The 21936-nt window shown below is 44.3% G+C and overlaps 1 protein-coding gene and 3 pseudogenes across 4 annotated transcripts; all 4 read right to left on the reverse strand.

Annotated features, from left to right (window-relative positions):
* Positions 1–2382: 2382 nt before the first annotated feature.
* Positions 2383–2521, reverse strand: LOC125529066 (annotated as a pseudogene).
* A 538-nt stretch (positions 2522–3059) lies between these two features.
* LOC125529064 lies at positions 3060–4055 on the reverse strand. Of its 4 annotated transcripts, none has more exons than XM_048693472.1 (2): positions 3752–4055; positions 3060–3648 (listed from the first exon to the last, which is right to left on the reverse strand). In XM_048693472.1, exon 2 carries the CDS (start codon positions 3633–3635, stop codon positions 3300–3302), a length of 336 nt encoding a protein of 111 aa, XP_048549429.1. In that variant the 5' UTR covers positions 3636–3648; positions 3752–4055; the 3' UTR covers positions 3060–3299. The 4 variants fall into 4 exon arrangements, with proteins under 4 accessions (XP_048549429.1, XP_048549430.1, XP_048549427.1 ...); XM_048693473.1 differs by having other exon boundaries at positions 3060–3645; positions 3752–4054; XM_048693470.1 differs by having other exon boundaries at positions 3735–4051.
* A 1831-nt stretch (positions 4056–5886) lies between these two features.
* On the reverse strand, positions 5887–14095 carry LOC125529065 (annotated as a pseudogene).
* A 1665-nt stretch (positions 14096–15760) lies between these two features.
* Positions 15761–17564, reverse strand: LOC125529063 (annotated as a pseudogene).
* Between the last annotated feature and the right edge of the window lie 4372 nt (positions 17565–21936).

Raw genomic sequence — 21936 nt, forward strand, 5'->3', positions numbered from 1 at the left:
CAAGACACTCGACCAAGAAGCTACCACTCAACCATGAAGCTATTCACTCGACTGCCAGAAGATCTACAGTCACTCCGTAGGCAAACGGTCAGCTGTTAAGTAGTCTTCATGGTCATTACGACACTTTATTAGAGGCGTTACCAGTAACGCCCCATCTTAAATGTACTTTAAACCCTGCATTACTGAGGGCAGGAGGGGGTCGGCGAACTCTATATAAGCCACCCCCCTCCTCAGTAGGAGAGGTTCGCACCCCTGTAATCCATACACGCATAAATCCAGTCGACCGCCTCCGGGCTCCGAGACGTAGGGCTATTACTTCCTCCGAGAAGGGCCTGAACTCGTAAACCTCGCGTGTAACAACTTCCCAATAGCTAGGATCTCGCCTCTCCATACTCACCCCCATACATCACTGTCAGAGTTAGAACCACGACATCTCCAGGCGGCAATCCCGAGGCAGATTCTGCCACCAGGTCTGCGGGAACTGATCCCAAGGGTGATTTGCTCCCCCGATCCTGGCACATGAAATATGGCCCTGTTGGGCAGATTTCTTCATCGTTTTCAGCTCCGTTTTTTTCAACATGGCTTCCTGCATCATCATACAACTCAGGCAAAGTGGTGAGAGGGTTAGTCATAGTAGGATCATTAGAGCTATATTCCCCTGGATCAAGGCCGGTTAGAGTAGGAGGAAGAAGTAGAATTTCTTTCCGAAGTAAAGCGCCGGCATTTGGATGTAGATTAGCAAAGGGGAATTTAGTTTCGTCGAACACAACATCACGAGATATGTATACTCGACCGGTAGAAACATCTAGACACTTGACCCCCTTGTGTTGAGTGCTATATCCAAGAAAAACACATTGTTTTGACCGAAACATTAATTTGCGAGAGTTGTATGGTCGGAGATTGGGCCAACAGGCGCATCCAAACACACGAAGTGATGTATAGTTTGGTTTGATATGGAGAAGCCGTTCGGTGGGTGTTTCATTATTGATCACTCGACTAGGAAGCATGTTGATGATGTGAACGGCTGTGAGGAAAGCTTCATCCCAAAATTTTAGGGGCATGGAAGCACCGGCAAGGAGGGCCAAACCGACCTCTACTATGTGCCTATGCTTGCGTTCGGCAGATCCGTTTTGTTGGTGAGCGTGGGGGCATGACACATGGTGAGATATGCCAAGTGTTTGAAAGAAGGAATTGAGCTTCTCATATCCCCCCCCCAGTCGGATTGGACAGCAATAATTTTGCTATCAAACTTACGTTCTACAAGTGCTTGAAAATTTTTGAACACTTGAAAAACGCCAGATCGTTTCTTGAGGAGATAAATCCAAGAAAATTTGCTATAGTCATCAATGAAGCTAATATAATATGTGTGTCTACCCACCGAGGTAGGGGCAGGCCCCCAAACATCAGAGAAAATTAATTGCAAAGGTTGAGTAGAAACACTGGTAGATATGGGATAAGGTAATTGATGACATTTTGCTCTTTGGCAAGAATCACAGATAGTTTCACTGTGTCGCTCACCAACAAACGGGAGCTTATTTTTCTTAAGCAAGCGTTTAACTAAAGAAAAAGATGCATGTCCTAAACGATCGTGCCATCGTGTGGAGGAAAGCTTGATAGCACCACAAGCTTGTTTATTTGATCTTCTAAACTCCGGAATCAACGGGTAAAGCCCTCGAACACATCTACCGCGGTAGAGTACCTTCCTCGTGGCCTGATCCTTGATCAAAAAGAAGAAAGGATGGAATTCAATGAACACATGATTATCAATAGTGATACGATGAACAGAGAGAAGATTTTTGTTGGCACTAGGAACATGCAGAATTTTTCTAAGGTGAATTTTGCGGGAAGGGGTACGTATAACAGAATGACCTATATGACTTATCCTCATACCTGCACCACTTGCCATGTGGATCTGGTCCTTCCCATGGTATTTCTCACGGAGGGTCACCTTCTCGAGCTCGCCCGTGAGATGGTTTGTGGCACGCTGTCGATATACCAGTTGGTATCCACACCATAGGACCCGTCGGCGGCGGCAGCAACCTTGTCTTCTTCATACGAGGAAGCTTCATCTTCATCAAAGTGATACCAACAATCCCTGGCCGAGTGGCCAGGCTTGCCGCAGATTTGACAGCGTACAGCATCGGGTCGTGACCGTCCCGAGCCACCACTGCCGCTGCCACCCCCCGCCATGGCGACCCTTGTTGTTGTTGAAGCTAGGGCGCCCGCTGCGGGAGCCGGAGTTGCTGGAGCCGCCACCACCTTGCTTGCCCTTGTATCGAGGAGGACCACGGTGACGGGATGAGTACCCGCCGCACCCGCGGGTGGCCGCGTTTGCCGAAGACTTGAAGCCGCCGCCGGTGCTATGGAACTGCGCGACACGCTGATCAAAGTTGCTCAGCATGGCGTACAGCTCATCGAGAGAGACCGGCGTGACGCGGGCGTCGAGGGCAGAGACAAGGGGCTGGTAGTCCATGTCCAGCCCGTGCAGCAGGTAGGAGATCAGTTCATCATCCTGGATGGGCTTGCCGGCCGCGGCGAGTTCATCGGCCAGGCCGCGCATAGAGGCATAGTACGCGGCAACAGATTGGTTGCCCTTCTGTGCATTGATCAAAGCAGTGCGAATGTTGTTAACACGACTCAGAGATTGAGAGGAAAACATGCCTACGAGCGACGCCCAGAGAGCATGCGCGGTGGTGATCGCGGTCACCGTGATCAATACTTCTTTGGAGAGGTTGTTGAGGAGGTAGCCGAGCACTTGTTGATCCTCCCTCACCCAGATGGGATGGAGAGGATTGGGCTCGGTCGTCTCCTTGCCTTCCTTGTCCTTGGTGACGAGGAGGCGGGTGGGTTCCGGCATGGTTCCATCGACATAGCCGAAGAGCCCGGCTCCCCTCAGCTGCGGCGTAACTTGCGTTCGCCACAGGACGTAGTTCGTCCGGGAGAGCTTCTCCGTGACTTGGCCGCTGGGATTGGATTGGGCGGCGCTGGAGGAAGACATGGCTTGGCACTAGATGGCAGCTAGGGTTTTGGAAAAGGAGGCTCTGATTACCATGTGCGAATAGGCGAAAGCGTCTTACCCTCGATGTGAGGGGGCGCGTTGCATGTTATAGGCTGCAGGGGCGCACCTCTCTGGCAAATAGCGCATACAAGTTTGTTGGAGAAGATTACAACTTGGGGAGGAAGAGATAAAGAGATAAGAGGTTTACAAGATATTGAACTACTTGTCTAACAACCTAGTCTATCTCCTGAACATCTCCTTGTGTGCCAAGTCTGGACTCCAACATGACATGAATATGTGTTTAACAGATGCAACCCTCGGGATGGCTATCGGCGGCATCGTAGGTATTGTCGAGCTTGTCGTGGATGCGGAAGTAGTCCAGCTCATCGAGCACATTGTCGGCCCCGTCCGCGAGCTGCCGCAACACGTGCAGCAGCTCCTTGAGGGCAGGGTGGGTGATGAACTCTCTGTCGTGCGCGGTGTAGAGTATCCCCTGCGCACGCAACAGCTGCCTCTCGAGGGCGCTGATGTTGGGGTCGAGACTGTCACTGGACGCCCAGCTCTCCAGCAATCCATCCGAAACTGGGGCCAGCGCCTTGCCTACCACCCACACCGCCGCACTGACGGCCGCGTTCATCCTCAGGTCCCTGCTGATAAAAGTTGCAGAGTGGTGAGATTGCACAGTTAGTCAAAGATGGTCTAGGAGCAACACATCAAACAAGTTGAGTACGCTCACACTTTTGGATCAAGCACCTGCTGCTTGGCTCCGACTGAATGTGATTGGTGATTGGAGAGCGGGAGACGGATATGCGTGACTGCTTCGATCTCACCTCTTACGAGAATAGCAACCGTCCGTGGCGGAACAACGACGACTGGGCGGCTCGACTCTGGTCATGCGTGATGCTTTTGGTGGTTCCGGAGGCAGCGGAGGAAATGAGAGTACATGGAGAGGAGCATACTACAAGTAAAAGCCATGAGTGAAAAGACAAAAAATGGGATCCAATGGTAGGCCCAAGGCGGATTTTCCAACCAAGCTCAACAATGCTTTCAACAACGTTATCAACAAAGTCGCCTTGTGTGGATCAGTACAAGGGATGCGCGTTTAATAATGGAGGCCACCGGAGTGACGGTACAAGGGACAAATTGCCAAGAGCATGATGGTTCCAGAAAATTTATTCTACTTCCAAGTGAGAATGCCGGCAGTTTACTGATTTTTTTTTGGGTGGGCACAAGTGGAGCAAAGTGAAGGCAAATAATTGCTGTGATGCACAAGGCCGCAGGCCGGAAGGATGAGCAGTTCGTTAGTGGCTTTTCCAAATGGAGGATCTGCTGTAGGCAGATTCTTCTTTCTGATTGATGCCCTTTGGTGCTTCCTTCTTTTCCTTCCCTAGTGGAGTTTATCAGATGAGATTTCGCTGCTCCATTGGACACAAGACGCAACATATGTCACTCGTCGTTTCGAGTGTCGAGAGGAAGGAACCTGCCTTAATGTAAAGCATGTCATAGCTCTTATTCTTTGCCAGACAAAGAAGAAAGGGTAGTATATATGGGACCTCAAGTGGCTAGAGTTTGGTGTGACATGTTTGTGTTCATAGCTCAACTCAGGTCTCTTGTGCCTGCTGTACTCAACTGATGACTTGACCGAATCAAACCTCACCACTAGTAAGCAGAACTGTGAGACTCATTCATTTCCTCTACGGAAATAGTCATCTACGCATAGAAACAAACGCTACGAGCTAGCACTCTGGAGTCTGAACTTTGCATGAAACATGAATTGTTTGATCTGAATATTCATCACCACCACGTATTGCCCTGATGCTGAGAAGGTCCTAACCCTGAAGAGAAAAATGAGATGAGAAACTAGCATCTAGATATAATGTACTCTACTGTCTACTCTGACTGTCTGACAGGACACCACGTAGGAACTGTTTCATGATTTGTGAATCTGTACCCAATACATTACAGTTTATATACACATGTTGGAACCACACAGCTCGCACACAAGAAACGGATGAAAACTTACAGTGAACAATATATTAGACTAAAGGTTAATAAAAGAGACAAACATGTGATGACCAAACGCAAATGACTTTGAATTATTCTGCACTCGGCTGCAGAAAAGAAAAAAGAATCATGCATTGGATTTTTCAGGTGATAGCACACTGATCTGATGGAACACATAGCATGGAAAAGATAGAGCCTAGCTCTCTAATCAATCATTTTCTGTGATATTTAATGAATCTAACCAACTGTTAGTGAAAGATCGAAAGGTCCAAATACACAAAATAGGCACATAACTCGAAGCATATAACCGAAACCAATGTATCTTCGAGATAGATGCCAGCCTGTGGCCGTCCCACCTCCGGTTATCAATTAATGTTACCAGCTTGATCTAAACCACTTACGAATATCAGTTACTCTCTGTTTAACCATATGCTTCAGTCCAGAAAAAATTCAGAAGAACAGTACAAGCATTTGATTACCAGAAAAAAAAACAATCGCTGAAACCAATAGACGCATAAATTGGTTTCTGCAAATGGTAAGAGGAAAACTTCATCCAAGTACCATGAACCAGCAGAAAACTTAAGACATGGTACCAGAAGTCTGAATGCTCCACACAACCAATTTGAAAGCAGCACGTCAGGACCAAATACAGTTCTAAACATCATCATGTGCATTGTACTCTTTTTCTTGAAATGGTGCATTGTACTCTTGAGAAAGGGAGTACATAGCAGAGTACAGGATTATAAACTGAAGTTTTGTGAGAATTTGCATGAGTGATTTACTCCAGATGAAGAACCCATTGCAACAACAACAAGTCAACAACAAAAATTAACTCATCCTGATTGCAGAAATGAGTTCAAAATATTCAGCAAAAGACGTTCGTGATTACAGTACAGAAAAATAGTATAAAGTATTTGAACAACACATAAGTGTTGCATGTACCACAATAATTATACAATAATGATGTCATAAATGTATCAGAAGAACTAACAGCCTCATCTTTATTTAGAGGTATATAAACAAGGCACACGATAAAACATATGTTGCTGAAGATATTCCTCACCCTGGTTAATTAATAGTCCAGAGCTCCCCTTCAATGGGTTGCAGCACAGACACCGACCCCTTCAGAGGAAAAAAGTGCTTATTCTGCTGTTGTGTTCTTTGCAAAGCTTCCCCACTTCACGACCACAAATTAATACATAGACTTGATCATACACCTCATCGAAGAGACGTAAATAAGCACTTCTCCATGTCCTCTTGAATAACAATGCACAAAACACCACCCAAAGCCCCACCACAAGTCCCAGCACAAGACCAAAATGAAAGGTCAGTGGATCAAACTGTTGCTTCCTGCTTTCTAGATCGCCATGGATGATGAAAGAATCATTTCCTGGACAATTATTTTGGAGAGGAGGCCCACAGAGCCCACTGTTGCAGATGTACATAATTGACAAGTTGTCCGAATTGAGGGTGTCAAGTTGGCGACCAGAAGGTATCCTTCCAGACAAATTGTTGTAGGACAGGTTCAGAGCGGCCAAAGATGTCAGACTTGACAAGCTCGATGGGATTTCACCGGAGAACTTGTTCTCGGAGAGGTCAAGGGATACCAATGACTGCATGGTGCCAATCATGTTTGGAATTTTTCCACTCAATTTGTTCGATGATAAATTCAAGTTCATCAGTGCAGCAAGGGACGTGATGTCTGTAGGGATTTCACCAGTCAAGGAGTTACATGATAAATCAATGCTCACAAAATATACAAGTGTTGTACCATATAGAAGTTGCTGTCCTTTCGTAACTACTGACAATATTTCTCCAAGGTGACCAACCCCAATCTCCAGGGAATTGTCTCCGAAATCATGTACATCATCCATATCCATGAATTCCGTTTGTATTATTTTCATGAGTGTTAGGTTTGATAGATGCCCAGGTATTGCACCAGAGAAATTGTTGCATGATAGATCCAAGTATTGAAGATGCCCAAGGCTTGTTATATTAATTGGAATACTACCAGAAAATGTATTGTGGCTCAGTAGTAAAAAACACAAGTTCCCCAGATCTCCTATCCATGAAGGCAGTCTTCCAGACAACTTGTTCCATGAAAGGTCCAAGAACTTAATAGCTGTGTTATTCTGCAAAGATGCTGGCAATTTTCCTGATAAACTGTTGTTACTGAGCAGTAGAAATTGTGTTTTTTGGATGGGAAAACAAAGAGGAATTTCACCCTCCAAAGAATTGTTCGACAAATCCAGATAAACTAGCTGCTGCAATTTGCAAAGAGATTCTGAAATGTACCCACCAATTCTGTTTGAATAGATAATCAATATTTGAAGCCGGGGTCCTTCAAAATTTGATGGTATTACTCCTGAAAAGTTATTCTTGGAGATATCTAAAATAGTGATATTTGTCAGCAACGAAGGTATTGACCCTGTGAGCCGGTTTGAACTTAGGTAGAGTTCCTCCAAAGCCATGCTATCCAGATGTGCTGGCTGTTAAACATGCAATAGCATGGGCCTCCGAGAGATGTCTTGAGCGCTACTTCTAGGATACAGGGATATGTTTCTTTTCTGTTTAAAGGTGTTGTAATCTATCTCTATTCCCTATCTGCTGTAAACTCTCGGTTAGTCCTCTAACCGTACGACCTGTAATCCTCTCGAGAGGTTCTCCCCTCGCTATCAATATATATACACGCGGGCTCCCCTCCAGGGAGTTGAGACGCTTCGACAATAGTTTACATGGTATACAGAGCAGGCCTTTTCCATCGCATCTAGCTCATCTACCTCCATCGATCAACTCCACCGCCGCCATGTCCTCCTCCTCCGTTGTTCCCTCCTCCGGCCTAAACTACAACATCTCCGAGCCTCTCACCAGGACGAACTATGTCCTTTGGCGAGCTCAAGCCCGATCCCAAATACTGGGCGCCGGCCTGTATGGCTACGTCGACAAAACCATAGCGGAGCCTCCCAAGACCATCATCGCCAAGGATAAAGACGGCAAGGATCAGGAGATGCCGAACCCTGCCTATGCCCCCTGGCTAGTCCAAGATCAGCAAATCGTTGCCTACCTTCTCCGAAATCTCTCCAAGGAGGTCCTCGTCCAGGTGGCTTCGCTGGAGACCTCGCATGCAATATGGACGGCGCTCTCCAACATGTTTGCTGCGGTCTCTCTCTCTCTCGCGTCAACAATCTTCGTGCTGCCCTCACCAACGCCCAAAAGGGCACACAATCTGCCTCAACATACTTCGGCTATATGCGTTCCCTCTCCGATGAGCTCGCGGCGGCGGGCAGACCTCTCGGAGAGCCAGAACTCATCTCGTTCATCGTCGCCGGCCTTGATATGGATTACCAGCCACTTATCTCTGCGCTTGATGTCCGCACCGAGCCCATCACGGTCGATCTCCTTTTCTCTCTGGTGGCCAATTTTGATCAGCGGGTCGAACTGTACCACGGAAACGGCAGAGGCGGGTTCAAATCCTCAGCGAACTCTGCTTCCCGAGGCAGGCAGGGAGGCAGAGGTGGCTATCGCAACTAGAAGAGCGGCCCTGGCAATGGATCCCGTGGAGGCCCTGGCAGCGGCGGCCATGCTGGTGGCGGCGGTGGCCCTACTAGTGGTGGTGGCGGCTACCAAGGGAGTGGTGGTGGCGGCGGCTACCACAGCAATGGTGGTGGCGGAGGCTACAACGGCGGCTATCACCACAACAATGGTGGTGGCGGCTATCAGGGTGGGGGTGGCGGCAGCTACTATCACTCCTCCAACAACAATGGCAGCAACAACAATCGACGATCCACCTCCAACAACAACCGGCGCCCCTTCCAAGGCTATGAGGGCTATGAAGGCCAGTGCCAAATATGTAAGAAAACAAACCACATTGCTAAGGATTGTGATTGGCGCTACGCCGATGACAACTCCCAGAAAAAGAAAATAGCAGTTGCAGCAGAAGGATCATATGGTGTTGATACCAATTGGTACATGGACATGGGTGCAACAAACCATATTACTGGAGAGTTGGAGAAGCTGACCATCCATGACAAATATCGTGGCCACGATCAGATCTACACCGCCGCTAATGGTGCAGGTATGGAGATTAATCGTATTGGTCAATCAATCATCAAAACCCCACATAAAGATCTTGTCCTAAAAGAAATCTTACATGTTCCTAATGCTTCCAAAACCCTTCTTTCAGTCCATCACATTGCTCTTGATAATAATGTCTTTCTAGAATTTCACCCCTATTTTTTTTATCAAGGACCAGGCCACGAAGAGAGTTCTCCATAGGGGTGTCTGTATTCAAGGGCTATATGCGTTGCTTCCTCAATACTGCAAGTTTAATAAACAAGTCTATGGTGCCATCAAACTCTCCGCTGAAAGATGGCACAGTCGTTTAGGTCATCCGTCTTTTTCCACTGTTCATCAAATTCTTAGTAGAAATAAACTCCCAGTTGTTGGTGAGAGAGATTCAGAAACTATTTGTGATTCATGTCAAAGAGCAAAAAGTCATCAATTACCGTACCCTGTTTCCACTAGTGTATCTACCAAACCTTTACAACTTATTTTTTCTGATGTATGGGGTCCTGCACCCACTTCGGTTGGTAGACATTCTTACTATGTAAGTTTCGTTGATGATTTTAGCAAGTATACCTGGATTTATCTTCTTAAAAAATGCTCGGATGTTTTTCAAGTCTTTCACAATTTCCAAGCTCTCGTAGAACGCAAGTTTGATAGCAAAATCATTGCCGTGCAATCTGATTGGGGTGGGGAATATGAGAAGCTGAATTCTTTTTTTCAAAAGATAGGTATTTCTCATCATGTGTCCTGCCCCCACGCCCACCAGCAAAATGGTTCCGCAGAACGGAAACATAGACACATTGTTGAGGTAGGCCTAGCTCTCCTAGCTGCGGCCTCCATGCCTTTAAAGTTTTGGGACGAAGCCTTTCTTACTGATGTCCATCTTATCAACATGTGGCCTAGTTACACTATTGCCAATGAAACTCCCACTGAACGTCTTCTTCATGTCACCCCTGATTATACTACACTTCGTGTTTTTGGGTGTGCGTGTTGGCCTAATCTTCGTCCCTACAATGCTCGCAAACTCATGTTTCGCTCACAACAATGCGTGTTTCTTGGCTATAGTGCTCAACACAAGGGTGTCAAATGTCTACATATTCCAACTGGTCGTGTGTATATTTCTCTGGATCTTCTGCGCTACGACCTGCTTCATCGCCAGGATTGGTTCCACGTACACGTCTCCAAGCAGGTGTTATTCAGCCTATAAATTACAAAACAAAATTTGGTTTGGCTGTATCCACAGGTGAACCACGCACACATCATGAGGCTCTTGCTGATCCGAAGTGGAAGACAACCATGGATGATGAATTTCAGGCCCTTCAAAAAATCGTACTTGGCATTTGGTTCCTTCACGACAAGGCAAAAATGTGATTGATTGCAAGTGGGTGTTTAGAATCAAACGATGGTCTGATGGTACAATAGATCGTTACAAAGCTAGGCTTGTTGCTAAGGGCTTCAAGCAAAGGTATGGCATAGACTACGAGGATACTTTCAGTCCAGTTGTTAAAGCTGCTACCATTCGTCTTGTATTGTCTATTGCTGTATCTAGAGGATGGAGTCTCAGGCAGCTAGATGTGCAGAATGCGTTTCTTCATGGTGTTCTAGAAGAGGAAGTGTATATGAAGCAACCTCCTGGGTTTGAAGATAAGAACAAACCATATCATGTGTGCAGACTTGACAAATCTCTCTATGGGCTGAAGCAGGCTCCTAGAGCATGGTACTCCCGTTTAAGTATGAAACTGCAACAGTTTGGTTTTGTTCCTTCAAAGTCTGATACTTCACTGTTCATCTACAACAAGTCTCATACAGCAATATTTGTGCTTATTTATGTTGATGATATTATTATGACAAGTTCTTCAGATAAAGCAATGACAGCTCTCTTGACAGATTTGAATTCAGAATTTGCTCTCAAGGATCTAGGAGATTTGCACTTCTTTCTTGGTATTGAGGTCAAGAAAAATAGGGAAGGTGGTCTTCATCTTTCTCAGAAAAAATATGCAACTGATCTTTTGAGGAGAGTTGGGTTGCAGAATTGTAAACCTTCACCAACACCCTTGTCCAGTTCAGAAAGACTCTCTCTCACTGAAGGTGAACCTTTGAGTCAGGAGATGGCACCAACTACAGAAGTTTGGTAGGTGCACTACAGTACTTGACTCTTACTAGACCTGATATTTCTTTTTCAGTCAATAAGGTTTGCCAGTTTCTTCATGCACCCACTACTGCCCATTGGACTGCAGCAAAACGTATATTGAGATATGTGAAAAATACTTTGAGTGTCGGATTGACCGTCAGTAAGTCCTCATCCACACTTGTGAGTGCGTTTTCAGACTCTGACTGGGCAGGTTGTGTGGATGACAGAAGGTCAACAGGAGGATTTGCAGTTTTCTTTGGTCCTAATTTGATCTCATGGTGTGCAAAGAAACAGGCTACAGTTTCACGGTCCAGTATTGAGGCAGAGTATAAGGCATTGGCAAATGCAACGTCAGAAATTATTTGGGTGCAAGCTGTTCTTAAGGAACTTGGTCTTCGTCATACACAAACTCCTTGTCTCTGGTGTGACAATCTTGGTGCCACATATTTGTCTGCTAATCATGTGTTTCATGCAAGAACTAAACACATTGAGATAGATTATCATTTTGTCAGAGAACGAGTTGCTAACAAGGAATTGGACATTCGTTTTGTACCCTCCAGAGATCAAGTTGCAGATGGTTTCACAAAAGCCTTAGCTACAAGACCGTTTGAAGAGTTTAAACGTAATCTCAACTTGAGGAGTTTAGATTAAGGGAGGGTGTTAAACATGCAATAGCATGGGCCTCCGAGAGATGTCTTGAGCGCTACTTCTAGGATACAGGGATATGTTTCTTTTCTGTTTAAAGGTGTTGTAATCTATCTCTATTCCCTATCTGCTGTAAACTCTCGGTTAGTCCTCTAACCATACGACCTGTTGCCCTCTCGAGAGGTTCTCCCCTCACTATCAATATATATACACGCGGGCTCCCCTCCAGGGAGTTGAGACGCTTCGACAATAGTTTACACTGGCAAGCTGCCACTTATTTGGTTGTTAGACATATCGAGATATGTTGCCTGTGAAAATGTATACCAAAACCATCCAGGAAACTTGTCCACTAAACCGGTGCTTGAGATGTCAAGATGAGTGATTCCCCGCAGCTGCTGAAGCCAGGCTGGAAAGAGAGGACCGATTTGGCAAGATGCCAAATCTGCAATCTGTAGCGAAAAGGGAGAATGCCAATCTGAATCCACAACAATCCTTAAACTATTGGAAGACAAGTATATGTTCTTTAAACTTTTTAGGTTTGCAAAGTGTTCTTCCGTGATCACACCACTAAGGTTGTTGTTGCTTAGGTCCAGTCCAACCATATCCTTCAGATAACCTAATTCATTAGGTACACTTCCATTGAGGTGATTACTGGAGAGGTCTAGGGCGGTTAAGCTTGTTAAATGCATAACTTCTGGTGGTATAGGTCCAATAATTTTGTTGTCTTTGAGAGAAAGGGTAGTCAAATGCTTCAGTGTTCCAAGCTCGGCTGGTATACTTCCGGTCAAGTTGTTGCTAAATATGACCAAATAGGTTAGAGCAGTAAGAGCAGCAATTTCAGTTGGTACATTCCCATTGAGCTGATTCATGCTGAGATCAAGGTAAGTTAAACGCACCAAATTCCAAAGCCCTAGTGGTATAAGTCCAACAAGGTTGTTGTTGCACATGTCAAGTATGTTCAAGCTGCTGAATTCCCCTACAACATTCGGCAGGGTCCCCATGAAATTGTTATCACTGAAATGCAACTCTTGCAATTTTTCCGGTGCGCATTGCAACCCTTCCATCAACACCACTATATCTCCATTCATAGAATTATGTGAGAGGTCCAGTATTCCCAAATGACAAAGATTAATAAGAAGATTTTTAAGGTTTCCAGTCTTATTCAGATTGTTTTCTGACAAATCAAGTACCTTGAGTGACGTCATATTTCCTAGTGCATCCGGAAACTTTCCAAATAACTGATTCAGACGAAGACTGAGGTATTTGAGGGTTGTCACTTTCCAAAACCAACTTGATGCAATTGAGTGGTCCAAATTATTATAAGAAAGATCAAGCTTCTCAAGTTTTGTGAGGTTAAGGTAGGGAAGCGATTGGCTTGCAGTATCAAGTGAGCATGCAACAAGATTGATAACCCTTAGAGATGGAATCATATTCAAAGTGTGAAGCCAGTCAGCTATCATTGAGAGATCTATTCCGCTCATGCTAAGGTGCTGCAGCAATGGTAGCTTTGTTAACCAGGTGATGTCCATTGAGGACAACCCAGAATAATCAACCTGGCCAAGGTCAAGATGCTGCAACTTGGACAGGTTACCAAGTTGAGAAGGAACTCTACCGGTAAATGGAATACCGGAGAGGTTAATATATTTCAAATTCTCCATGGACCCCAAGAACTGAGGAATATGACCAGTTGGCCCTAGCAAACAGTTCATGCTAAGATCCATATGCTCGAGATGCTTCAAGGAAAGGAGAGAGGGACTTATCTCGCCGAACAATGACTTAGCATAAGCGCACCCATCATATTAATAGTCGTCAGGGTCCTGAACTGTACTGCGACGAAGGTGTAGCTTGATGACATGGCCTGTTCGGTTGCTGCAACTGACGCCCCTCCACCACAGCAATCCTGTCCGTGCCACGAGGCGAGGACATGAGCGCCGTCATTTGTGATGCCCTTCTTGAAGGAGAGCAAGGCGGCCCTCTCGGCTGGGATGCATGCGCCACCATGGGCATGAACAAGCTCGGGTTGGAGTGCTAGTGCTTGCACCACTTGTGAAAAAGAAGCGATGCATATGATGAGGAGGGTGGTGAACACGAGACTGGTTGTGCGGTGCATGATGGAAGAACAAGGGCTGGGTAGCTGGGGAAGCATCATACGCACTAGATGTATATGCTACAGGTTCAGTGTAGGTACTCCCTCTCCTAAAGTAGTGATCTAAACGCTCTTATATTAGTTTACAGAGGGAGTAGTATTTAGCTACATACTAGAGCCATGCTACCAGAGATGTTTGGCCATACTACGGAGTCTACGGTCAAACTCCCGGTCCTTGAGGGTTTCAAGGAGGCCCATTCAATCACCCGCAAAAAAGGAGGAGACCCATTCAATCAAGCCTGGTTCATACAATTCTGTGGCCAGCTATGATGGAAGTTACCAGCCACGACTAGTAACCTGCCTGCAACCACAGGGTATTGTCAAAGTCATCACTCAGTTCTGCTGGATGTAGATGGTGCACTCTGAACTGGGGCACGCTTAAACATTCCAGCCGTCTGAAACTTTCTAGAGTTTTCAGACTTCGAACAACATATGACAGGCGGCCTTGCGTCTCGTCGGCTGGCCACGGGAGTTGCAGGGGTGGACTGCTCCATCCACGGGAGCTGCTACGATTTTTCAGTAAACGAAGTTGAAGAGATGGTGTGAACAAACACGAGCGAACAACACTGGTAACAGATAAAACAACTACTACTTGACCGAACTGAATCTATTCCTCACAGTTCGCATGCAGAGACGAACCAAAACTTACCATGAACAATATTTGACAGGTTAAAAAAGTTAAATATGGGATAACCAAAGGCAAATGACTTTTAATTCTGCAGTTGGCTGCAGAAAAGAAAAAGATTCATGCATTGAATTTTTCAGGTGATGGTGCACTGATGAAACACATAGCAAGGAAAAGATAAGAGCCTATTGTGATATTTAATGAATCGGCAAGAAAATGGAAGGTGCAAATAGACTAATAGACACATAACTCAAAGCATATAATAGAAGCCAATGTATCTGAGAGATAAATATAAACCTCCGACCTTCTAGTGTGATTAGGGCGGTGTCCGTTTTGTTTGAATAATCAATAATGCAAATCCGAACTCCAATCTACACTTTCCTGGTGGCATTGGGAGCATATTTGCTGACTCTCCCACCTCAGGTGATGAATTGATGTTATTTCAATGTGAAGTACTTTGTATCAAGCATTCGTAATATACATAATATGCTATAAACTACAATCAACACATAAATTGGTTTCTACAAATGATAAGAGAAAAACTTGATCGACGTATCATGAAACAAGCAGGAAACATAGGACATGGTACAAGAAGTTTGAATGCTCCAAACAACCGAATAGAAAAGCAGCATGTGAGGGGAGAACAGTACAGAGACTAAATACAGCTCTAAAACTCATCATGTGCAATGTACTCCTCGAAAGCAAGGGAACAGTACATCACAGAGTACAAGATTATGAACTGAAATTTGCAGGAATCTCCACAGCTGAATTTCTTTTCCAGATGATGAACCCATCGTGCAACAAAGCAAAACCAATTAACTCACTGTGATCACATAAAGAAGCTGAAATTATTCAGCAAAATACACTCATAATGACAGTCCAGATGAATAGGAAAACCTTTCCATGTATGGGGATAACAAAACAATACTAAAGTCTCACATGTACCGCAATAGCTAGACAGCATTATACTCATAGAAGTATCAGAAGAACTAAGCATCTTCATCTTCATATAGAGGTGTAATTAAAAACAAAGCACACGATACAACATATGCTTCTTAAGATCTTCCTCAGGCTGGTTAGTAGTACAGAACTCTTATTCAATGGGTCGCAGCACAGACACTGACTCCTTCAGGAAAATTGGAATGCTTATTCTGCAGATGTGTTCTTTGCGAAGCTTGCCCACTTCACAACCACAAATACATAGACTTCATCATATGCCTTGTCGAAGAGATGGAAATAAGCAATTCTCCAAGTCGTTTTGAACAATAGTGCACAAAACACCATCCAGAGTCCCAGCACAAGACCAAAATGAAAGGTCAGTGGATCAAACTCTTTCTTGCTGCTTTCGAGATCACCATGGATAAAAGAATCATTTCCTGGACAATTCTTTAGGAGAGGAGGCCCACAAAGTCCACTGTTGCCGATGTACATAAGTGATGGGTTGTCCGCGCTGAGGGTGTCAAGTTGGCGGCCAGAAGGTATCATTCCAGACAAATAATTGTAGGACAGGTTCAAGGCAGCCAAAGATGTCAGACTTGATAAGCTCGATGGGATTTCATCAGATAGCTTGTACTCAGAGAGGTTGAGAGATACCAATGACTTCATGGCCCCAATCATGTTTGGAATTGGTCCACTCAATTTGTTTGATGATAAATTCAAATTCATCAGATCAGCAAGGGAAGTGATGTCAGTGGGGATTTCACCGGTCAAAGAGTTACATGATAAATCAATGCTTACAAAATATACAAGTGTTCTACCATATACAAGTTGTTGTCCTTTTGTTACTACTGACAATATTTCTCCGAGGTGGCCAGCTCCTGTACCGATCATGTTGTCATTTTCCACGGTTCCATTATACGTATCACCCATAAACATGAATTCCATGTGTACTGACATATGCCAAGGTATTGCACCAGAGAAATTGTTGTTTGATAGATCCAAGTATTGAAGATGGATAAGGCTTGCTATGCCTACTGGACTATTATCAGAAAATGCATTATGGCTTAGTAGTACGAAACTTAATTCCTCCAGATCTCCTAGCCATGTGGGCAACCTTCCAGACAACTCGTTCCATGCAAGATCCAAGAACTGCATATCTGTGTTGTTCTGCAAAAATGCTAGAAAATTTCCTGATAAACTATTGTTACTGAGCAGAAGAAATTGTAATTTTTGGATGTCAAAGCATTGAGGAACTTCACCCTCCAATAAATTGTTTGACAAATCCAAATACAATAAATTTTGCAATTTGCAAATAGATTTTGGAATGTAATCACCAATTCGATTTGAATACATAACTAGTATTCGAAGTCGGGGGCCTTCAAATTTTGATGGCATTACTCCTGAGAAGTTGTTCTTGGAGATGTCTAACCAAGTGATATTTGGCGGCAACAAAGGTATTGATCCACTAAGCAGGTTTGAACTTAGGTGGAGTACTTCAAAAGCCATACCATGCAGATGTGCTGGCAAGCCGCCACTTATTTGATTGTTAGAGATGTCGAGATCAGTTGTCTGCGAAAATGTATACCAAAACCAATCAGGAAACTCGTCCTCTAAACCAGTGCTCAAAATGTCAAGCGAATATATTCCCTGTTGTTGTTGAAGCCAAGATGGAAAGAGAGGACCCATCTGGCAAGATGCAAATTGTAGACGAAAGGGAGAATGCCAATCTAAATCCGTCGTAATATTCAAACCACTGTAAGACAGGTCTATGCTCTTTAAACTTTTTAGCTTTGCAGAGTGTTCTTTCGTGATCACACCACTAAAGTTATTGTTGTTTAGGGACAGATCAACCAGATTCTTTAGAGAACCTAATTCAGTGGGTATACTTCCAGTCAAGTTGTTGTTTGACATGTCAAAGAAGTCAGAGAACTAAGGACACCAAATTCAGCTGGTACAGTCCCGTTGAGCTGATTCAAGCTGAGATCAAAGATGCTCAAGCCGTTGAATTCTCCTATAAAATTTGGCAGGGTCCCAGTGAATTGGTTTTGACTGAAATGCAGTTGTTGCAGTTTGTCCCATGCACATCGCGGCAACCCCCTCCATCAACACCACTATATCTCCATACATATAATTTTCAGAGAGATCGAGTATTTCCAAACAGCAAAGATTTTTAAGAACATTTTTCAGGTTTCTAGTCATATACAGATTGTTGTTTGACAAATCAAGTACCTTGAGTGATGTCATGTTTCCTAGTGCATCTGGAAAGTTTCCAGATAATTGATTTGTAGCAAGATTGAGGTATTTGAGGCCTGCCACTTTTCAGAACCAACTTGATGCAAGTGAGTGGCCTAAAAAATTTCCGGACAAATCAAGCTTCTCAAGTTTCGTGAGGTTAAGGTGGGGAAGCGATTGGCTTGCCGTTTCAAGTGAACAGCCAGTACTCCAATTTTTTGATTCATGTACTCACCAATTTTTTGCCATGAATCATGAAGCCAGGCTGAATTTGTGTTTGTTGGACTTTTTCGATTTTTGCGGTGGCCTTTTTCGATTTTTTGGGCTGTCTGGATTCGTGCCTGTTGGTCAAGGGGAAGTAATCGTTCGGTGTGGACTCCTCCTTGGGGCGAACGAGATCATTCGTGTTTATTGATGGTCCCTCCCGAACGTCTCGTTGGGTATGGGGAGCTCCCAGACCGAATGTTCGGGTGTTATCGGCGTCCTTAAATATCAAAATTGAGCATATGAAAAAAGCAAAATAAGAAGAAACGTGTTCTCTCACTCGACTTACAGAAAATAATTAAAAAATAGTCGTGTCGCTCATCGTCCATGGTGTACACTCCCTGCTCCGCCGAGATGCCACGTCCAGCCCTACTTCGCCCACCGCTTTTGCGGCCGGACGCCACAGCTGCCCAGGCTTCATGCTTCACGGTCCAAATTGACCATCAACATTTAACTTCTAATATTATCCTTTTAAGTGAAATCATAAATACTTTATTAGAGAGTAAAAATCTACAGTTGTTATCTATTTATACCAAATATTTTTACTTCTTTAGATCAAATCATACAATATTAAGTATTTACTTGTCATTATATGAAAAACATCAATCATATGTTGCCTTACTAATATTAAAAAATCGTTATTACACAACCAAAGTTCATTATTAAAAACATGAATAATTATGTTTGGTAGATATTATAAAGTGTTCATATGTGTTATGCCAATTGTAACATTTGTGAACATAATGGTAGATGAATATATGGCGAACAGTTCTAGCAAATATCCCAATGGAGGTTTGTAAAGAGTTTTTAGCTTAGTTGGACATTCTAGAGTGTATCGTTTCCTCTTGTCAACGAGCTCTTTTACGGTACCCCAAAATTAATATGGACCGTCTATTTCTCCTGATCCAATGGCCATCGTGATTCGGTACTCCACCACTAGTCACACAGAGTACTAACTCAAAAAGTCACGGAGTACCTTGATCCAAGGGGCAAAACCGTAATCATAACAGACCTTTTTTTACTCTAGTTTTTGTTTGTCCCGCTGGTAACCTCCGAGTATTCAGCATCTAAAAAAGTCATTCCTTTTTACCAAACCCTATTCTATTCATGGCGGCCGGAGCTTGGATTGCCGGCCACCACCACGGCACCACCACCCTGGGTTTGGGTGAAGCCTGGACATGCCGTCCCGAGGCAGCTTCTGCACGTCCATGGTGGCGAGGAACCGCGGATGAGCCTGGAAAAGACACACGCCATTCTGCCCCCTATGGCGGCTCGTTGACTGGAAGAAATTTAAGTTGGATCGATGAATGAATTAGTAGAAAAAATATCTTGCCTCCTATTTTATCACAGCCATACTCGTTCTACAAATTATTCGAGTTCATTAACAACTTCAGTAGTATTCGAGAGCGATGAACTGGCGACGAATCTGCTGCCCGTTGGTTTCCTCTATACTCGACGTTTTCCTGATCCAGACGTCAACATGTGGTACATCAATCTCAAGCACGCGGCGCGAAGAAAAAGCAATCGGATCAGCGGGTGCTAGTGCGCCTAGTGCGACCCGAGCAGCGGAGTTGAGCGATCGGTGGGGGAAGGCAGAGCAGCGTGCGCCGGAGAAGTGGATTGGGCTTAAGGCGGCGCCGCCACTCCACCGGGATGCGCCGGACATTCAGGAGATCTTTTTTCTTCTGGTAGCTGAATGATCGGGACGGTGGCCTCCGGGTTGATGATGAAATAGAAAAACAAATTACCCTTAAAAAATGACTAAGCTGCCCTCCACCAGGGACGGTCAGATATGCTTGGTACTCCGGTGCGTGATTTTGGAGTACCAGGGTACTATAAAAGAGCTCCTTGTCAACAGGTGGTTTGTTCTCGAATCCCTTCCTCTTGTCACTAGTTATTGTTGCTCGTTTTCTGTTAAGCATTCCATTTTCGCTTGGTTCAAATCATATTTGGTCTGCTTAGCCAAATTGCAATACTAGTGAGTTTGCCTCTAACCCTTGGAAACCAACCCATCTTGTTATAATTTGTGCATTTCATGAGCTATTTAAGAAACTAGTAGTACAAGAAGTAGTGGATATACAACTGTGACAAGTTGCTTTGTGTCCGCATATATTGAACATGTTCGTGGTAGGCTCATACAATAAAGGGCCACAAGGTGGGCATTCATATTAGCTAGCTTATATCCCTGCGATGCTATTGAAAGACAAATTGCATTAATGAAATGTGGTTGTCAAGAGAAAGATGAACAAAAGAAGAGTTTGTTTTTCCTCTTCAAAGTTCTCTGGCACACTACTTTTTCTCTTCGCCGATGCTGTAGTAGTAACTGTCATGCACTTGTTCGCTTGGTTGAAGGAGGCTCAGAAGGAGCCTAGATAGTGCATACGCTTTCAAGAGCTGTCGACGGTTTAAATTACAAGTAAAAAGCATAGAGTAATGTTGAGAAGTTGCTGTGATTTACTTGAAGTTGAAGTTTTATTGCATGGTTTGATTTGTGTACTGGAAGTTTGTAATACTGACAAGCAAAATCATGATTGTTTTTTTGTCAAATGTAAAATCCTGATTGACAAGCAAAATCATGTCTTGCTCCAATATGAGTAGCAAAAATTGCTGCGATTTTGTGAAGGAATGGTAGATTACTTAAGCACTAGTAGAAACAGAGTACACCCCTAGTGCCATTATATGAGTGGCATCTAGTCTTGAATGTACTGTCACGGTGTCACCCCCAGTGCCATTATCATCTCAAGATAGATAACCAGCCATAATAAGATCACATAAATGTTCTCTTGATGGCACTGTCACCAAGAGTAGGAATGGCGTATGAACACAGTACTGAAAAGGAATTGTCCTTTTGGAGAATCAGCAACAATTAGCCTTCAACAGTATAGACATGAATTGTTCTTCTGGAAAGAAGACTTCTAAGTTCACATGACCTGTCTAAATAGGGGAACACCCAACAACTCAATACGTAACACAAGCGGTTCCTCCCAAGGATAAAATTCCATAAGACACATGATAGTTCAGCGACAGAAACCAAATCCACAAGTACATTACGCTGCCACAGCCTATCAGATTACAGTTCAACAAAGTGAATAAATCGACAACTAACTACGCTAGGTCATTACTTCCAGACACATAAAGGCCTAAGACAAGGAGATCTGATGTCCCCTATCCTATTTAACATTGTGGTGGATATGTTAGCAATTTTGATAGGAAGAGCTAAGGAAAATGGTCAAGTAGGTGGATTGATACCTCATCTCGTTGATGGAGGTGTATCCATCCTTCAGTACGCAGATGAGACAATTATCTTTATGGAGCATGACTTGGCCAAGGCGAGAAATATGAAGCTTGTGTTATGCCTATTTGAACAATTGACCGGGTTAAAGATTAACTTTCATAAGAGTGAGCTGTTCTGTTTTGGTAGAGCTAAAGACGAACAGGAGGCTTATAGGCAATTGTTTGGGTGCGAGTTGGGAGAGTTTCCCTTCTCTTACCTGGGGATTTCAATCCACCATCGTAGGCTGACAAACAAAGAGTGGAAGTGCATCAAGGACCGATTTGAGAAGAAACTGAGTTGTTGGAAGGGTAAGCTCATGTCATACGGAGGCCGATTAATCCTGATTAATTCGGTGCTCACGAGCATGCTTATGTTTCTCCTATCGTTCTTTGAGGTCCCAGTTGGTGTTAGAAAGAGACTGGACTCTATCGATCGCGTTTCTTTTGGCAGGGTGATGAGCTTAAACGAAAATATCGGCTTGCTAAATGGGATATCATCTGTAGACCGAAAGACCAAGGGGGTTTCGGTATTGAGAATCTAGAAATTAAGAATAGATGCCTTCTTAGCAAGTGGCTGTGGAAGCTCTCAACGGAGAATGATGCCATGTGGGCTC

Source organism: Triticum urartu, unplaced genomic scaffold (assembly GCF_003073215.2).
Source record: "Triticum urartu cultivar G1812 unplaced genomic scaffold, Tu2.1 TuUngrouped_contig_5314, whole genome shotgun sequence".
NCBI lineage: Eukaryota > Viridiplantae > Streptophyta > Magnoliopsida > Poales > Poaceae > Triticum > Triticum urartu.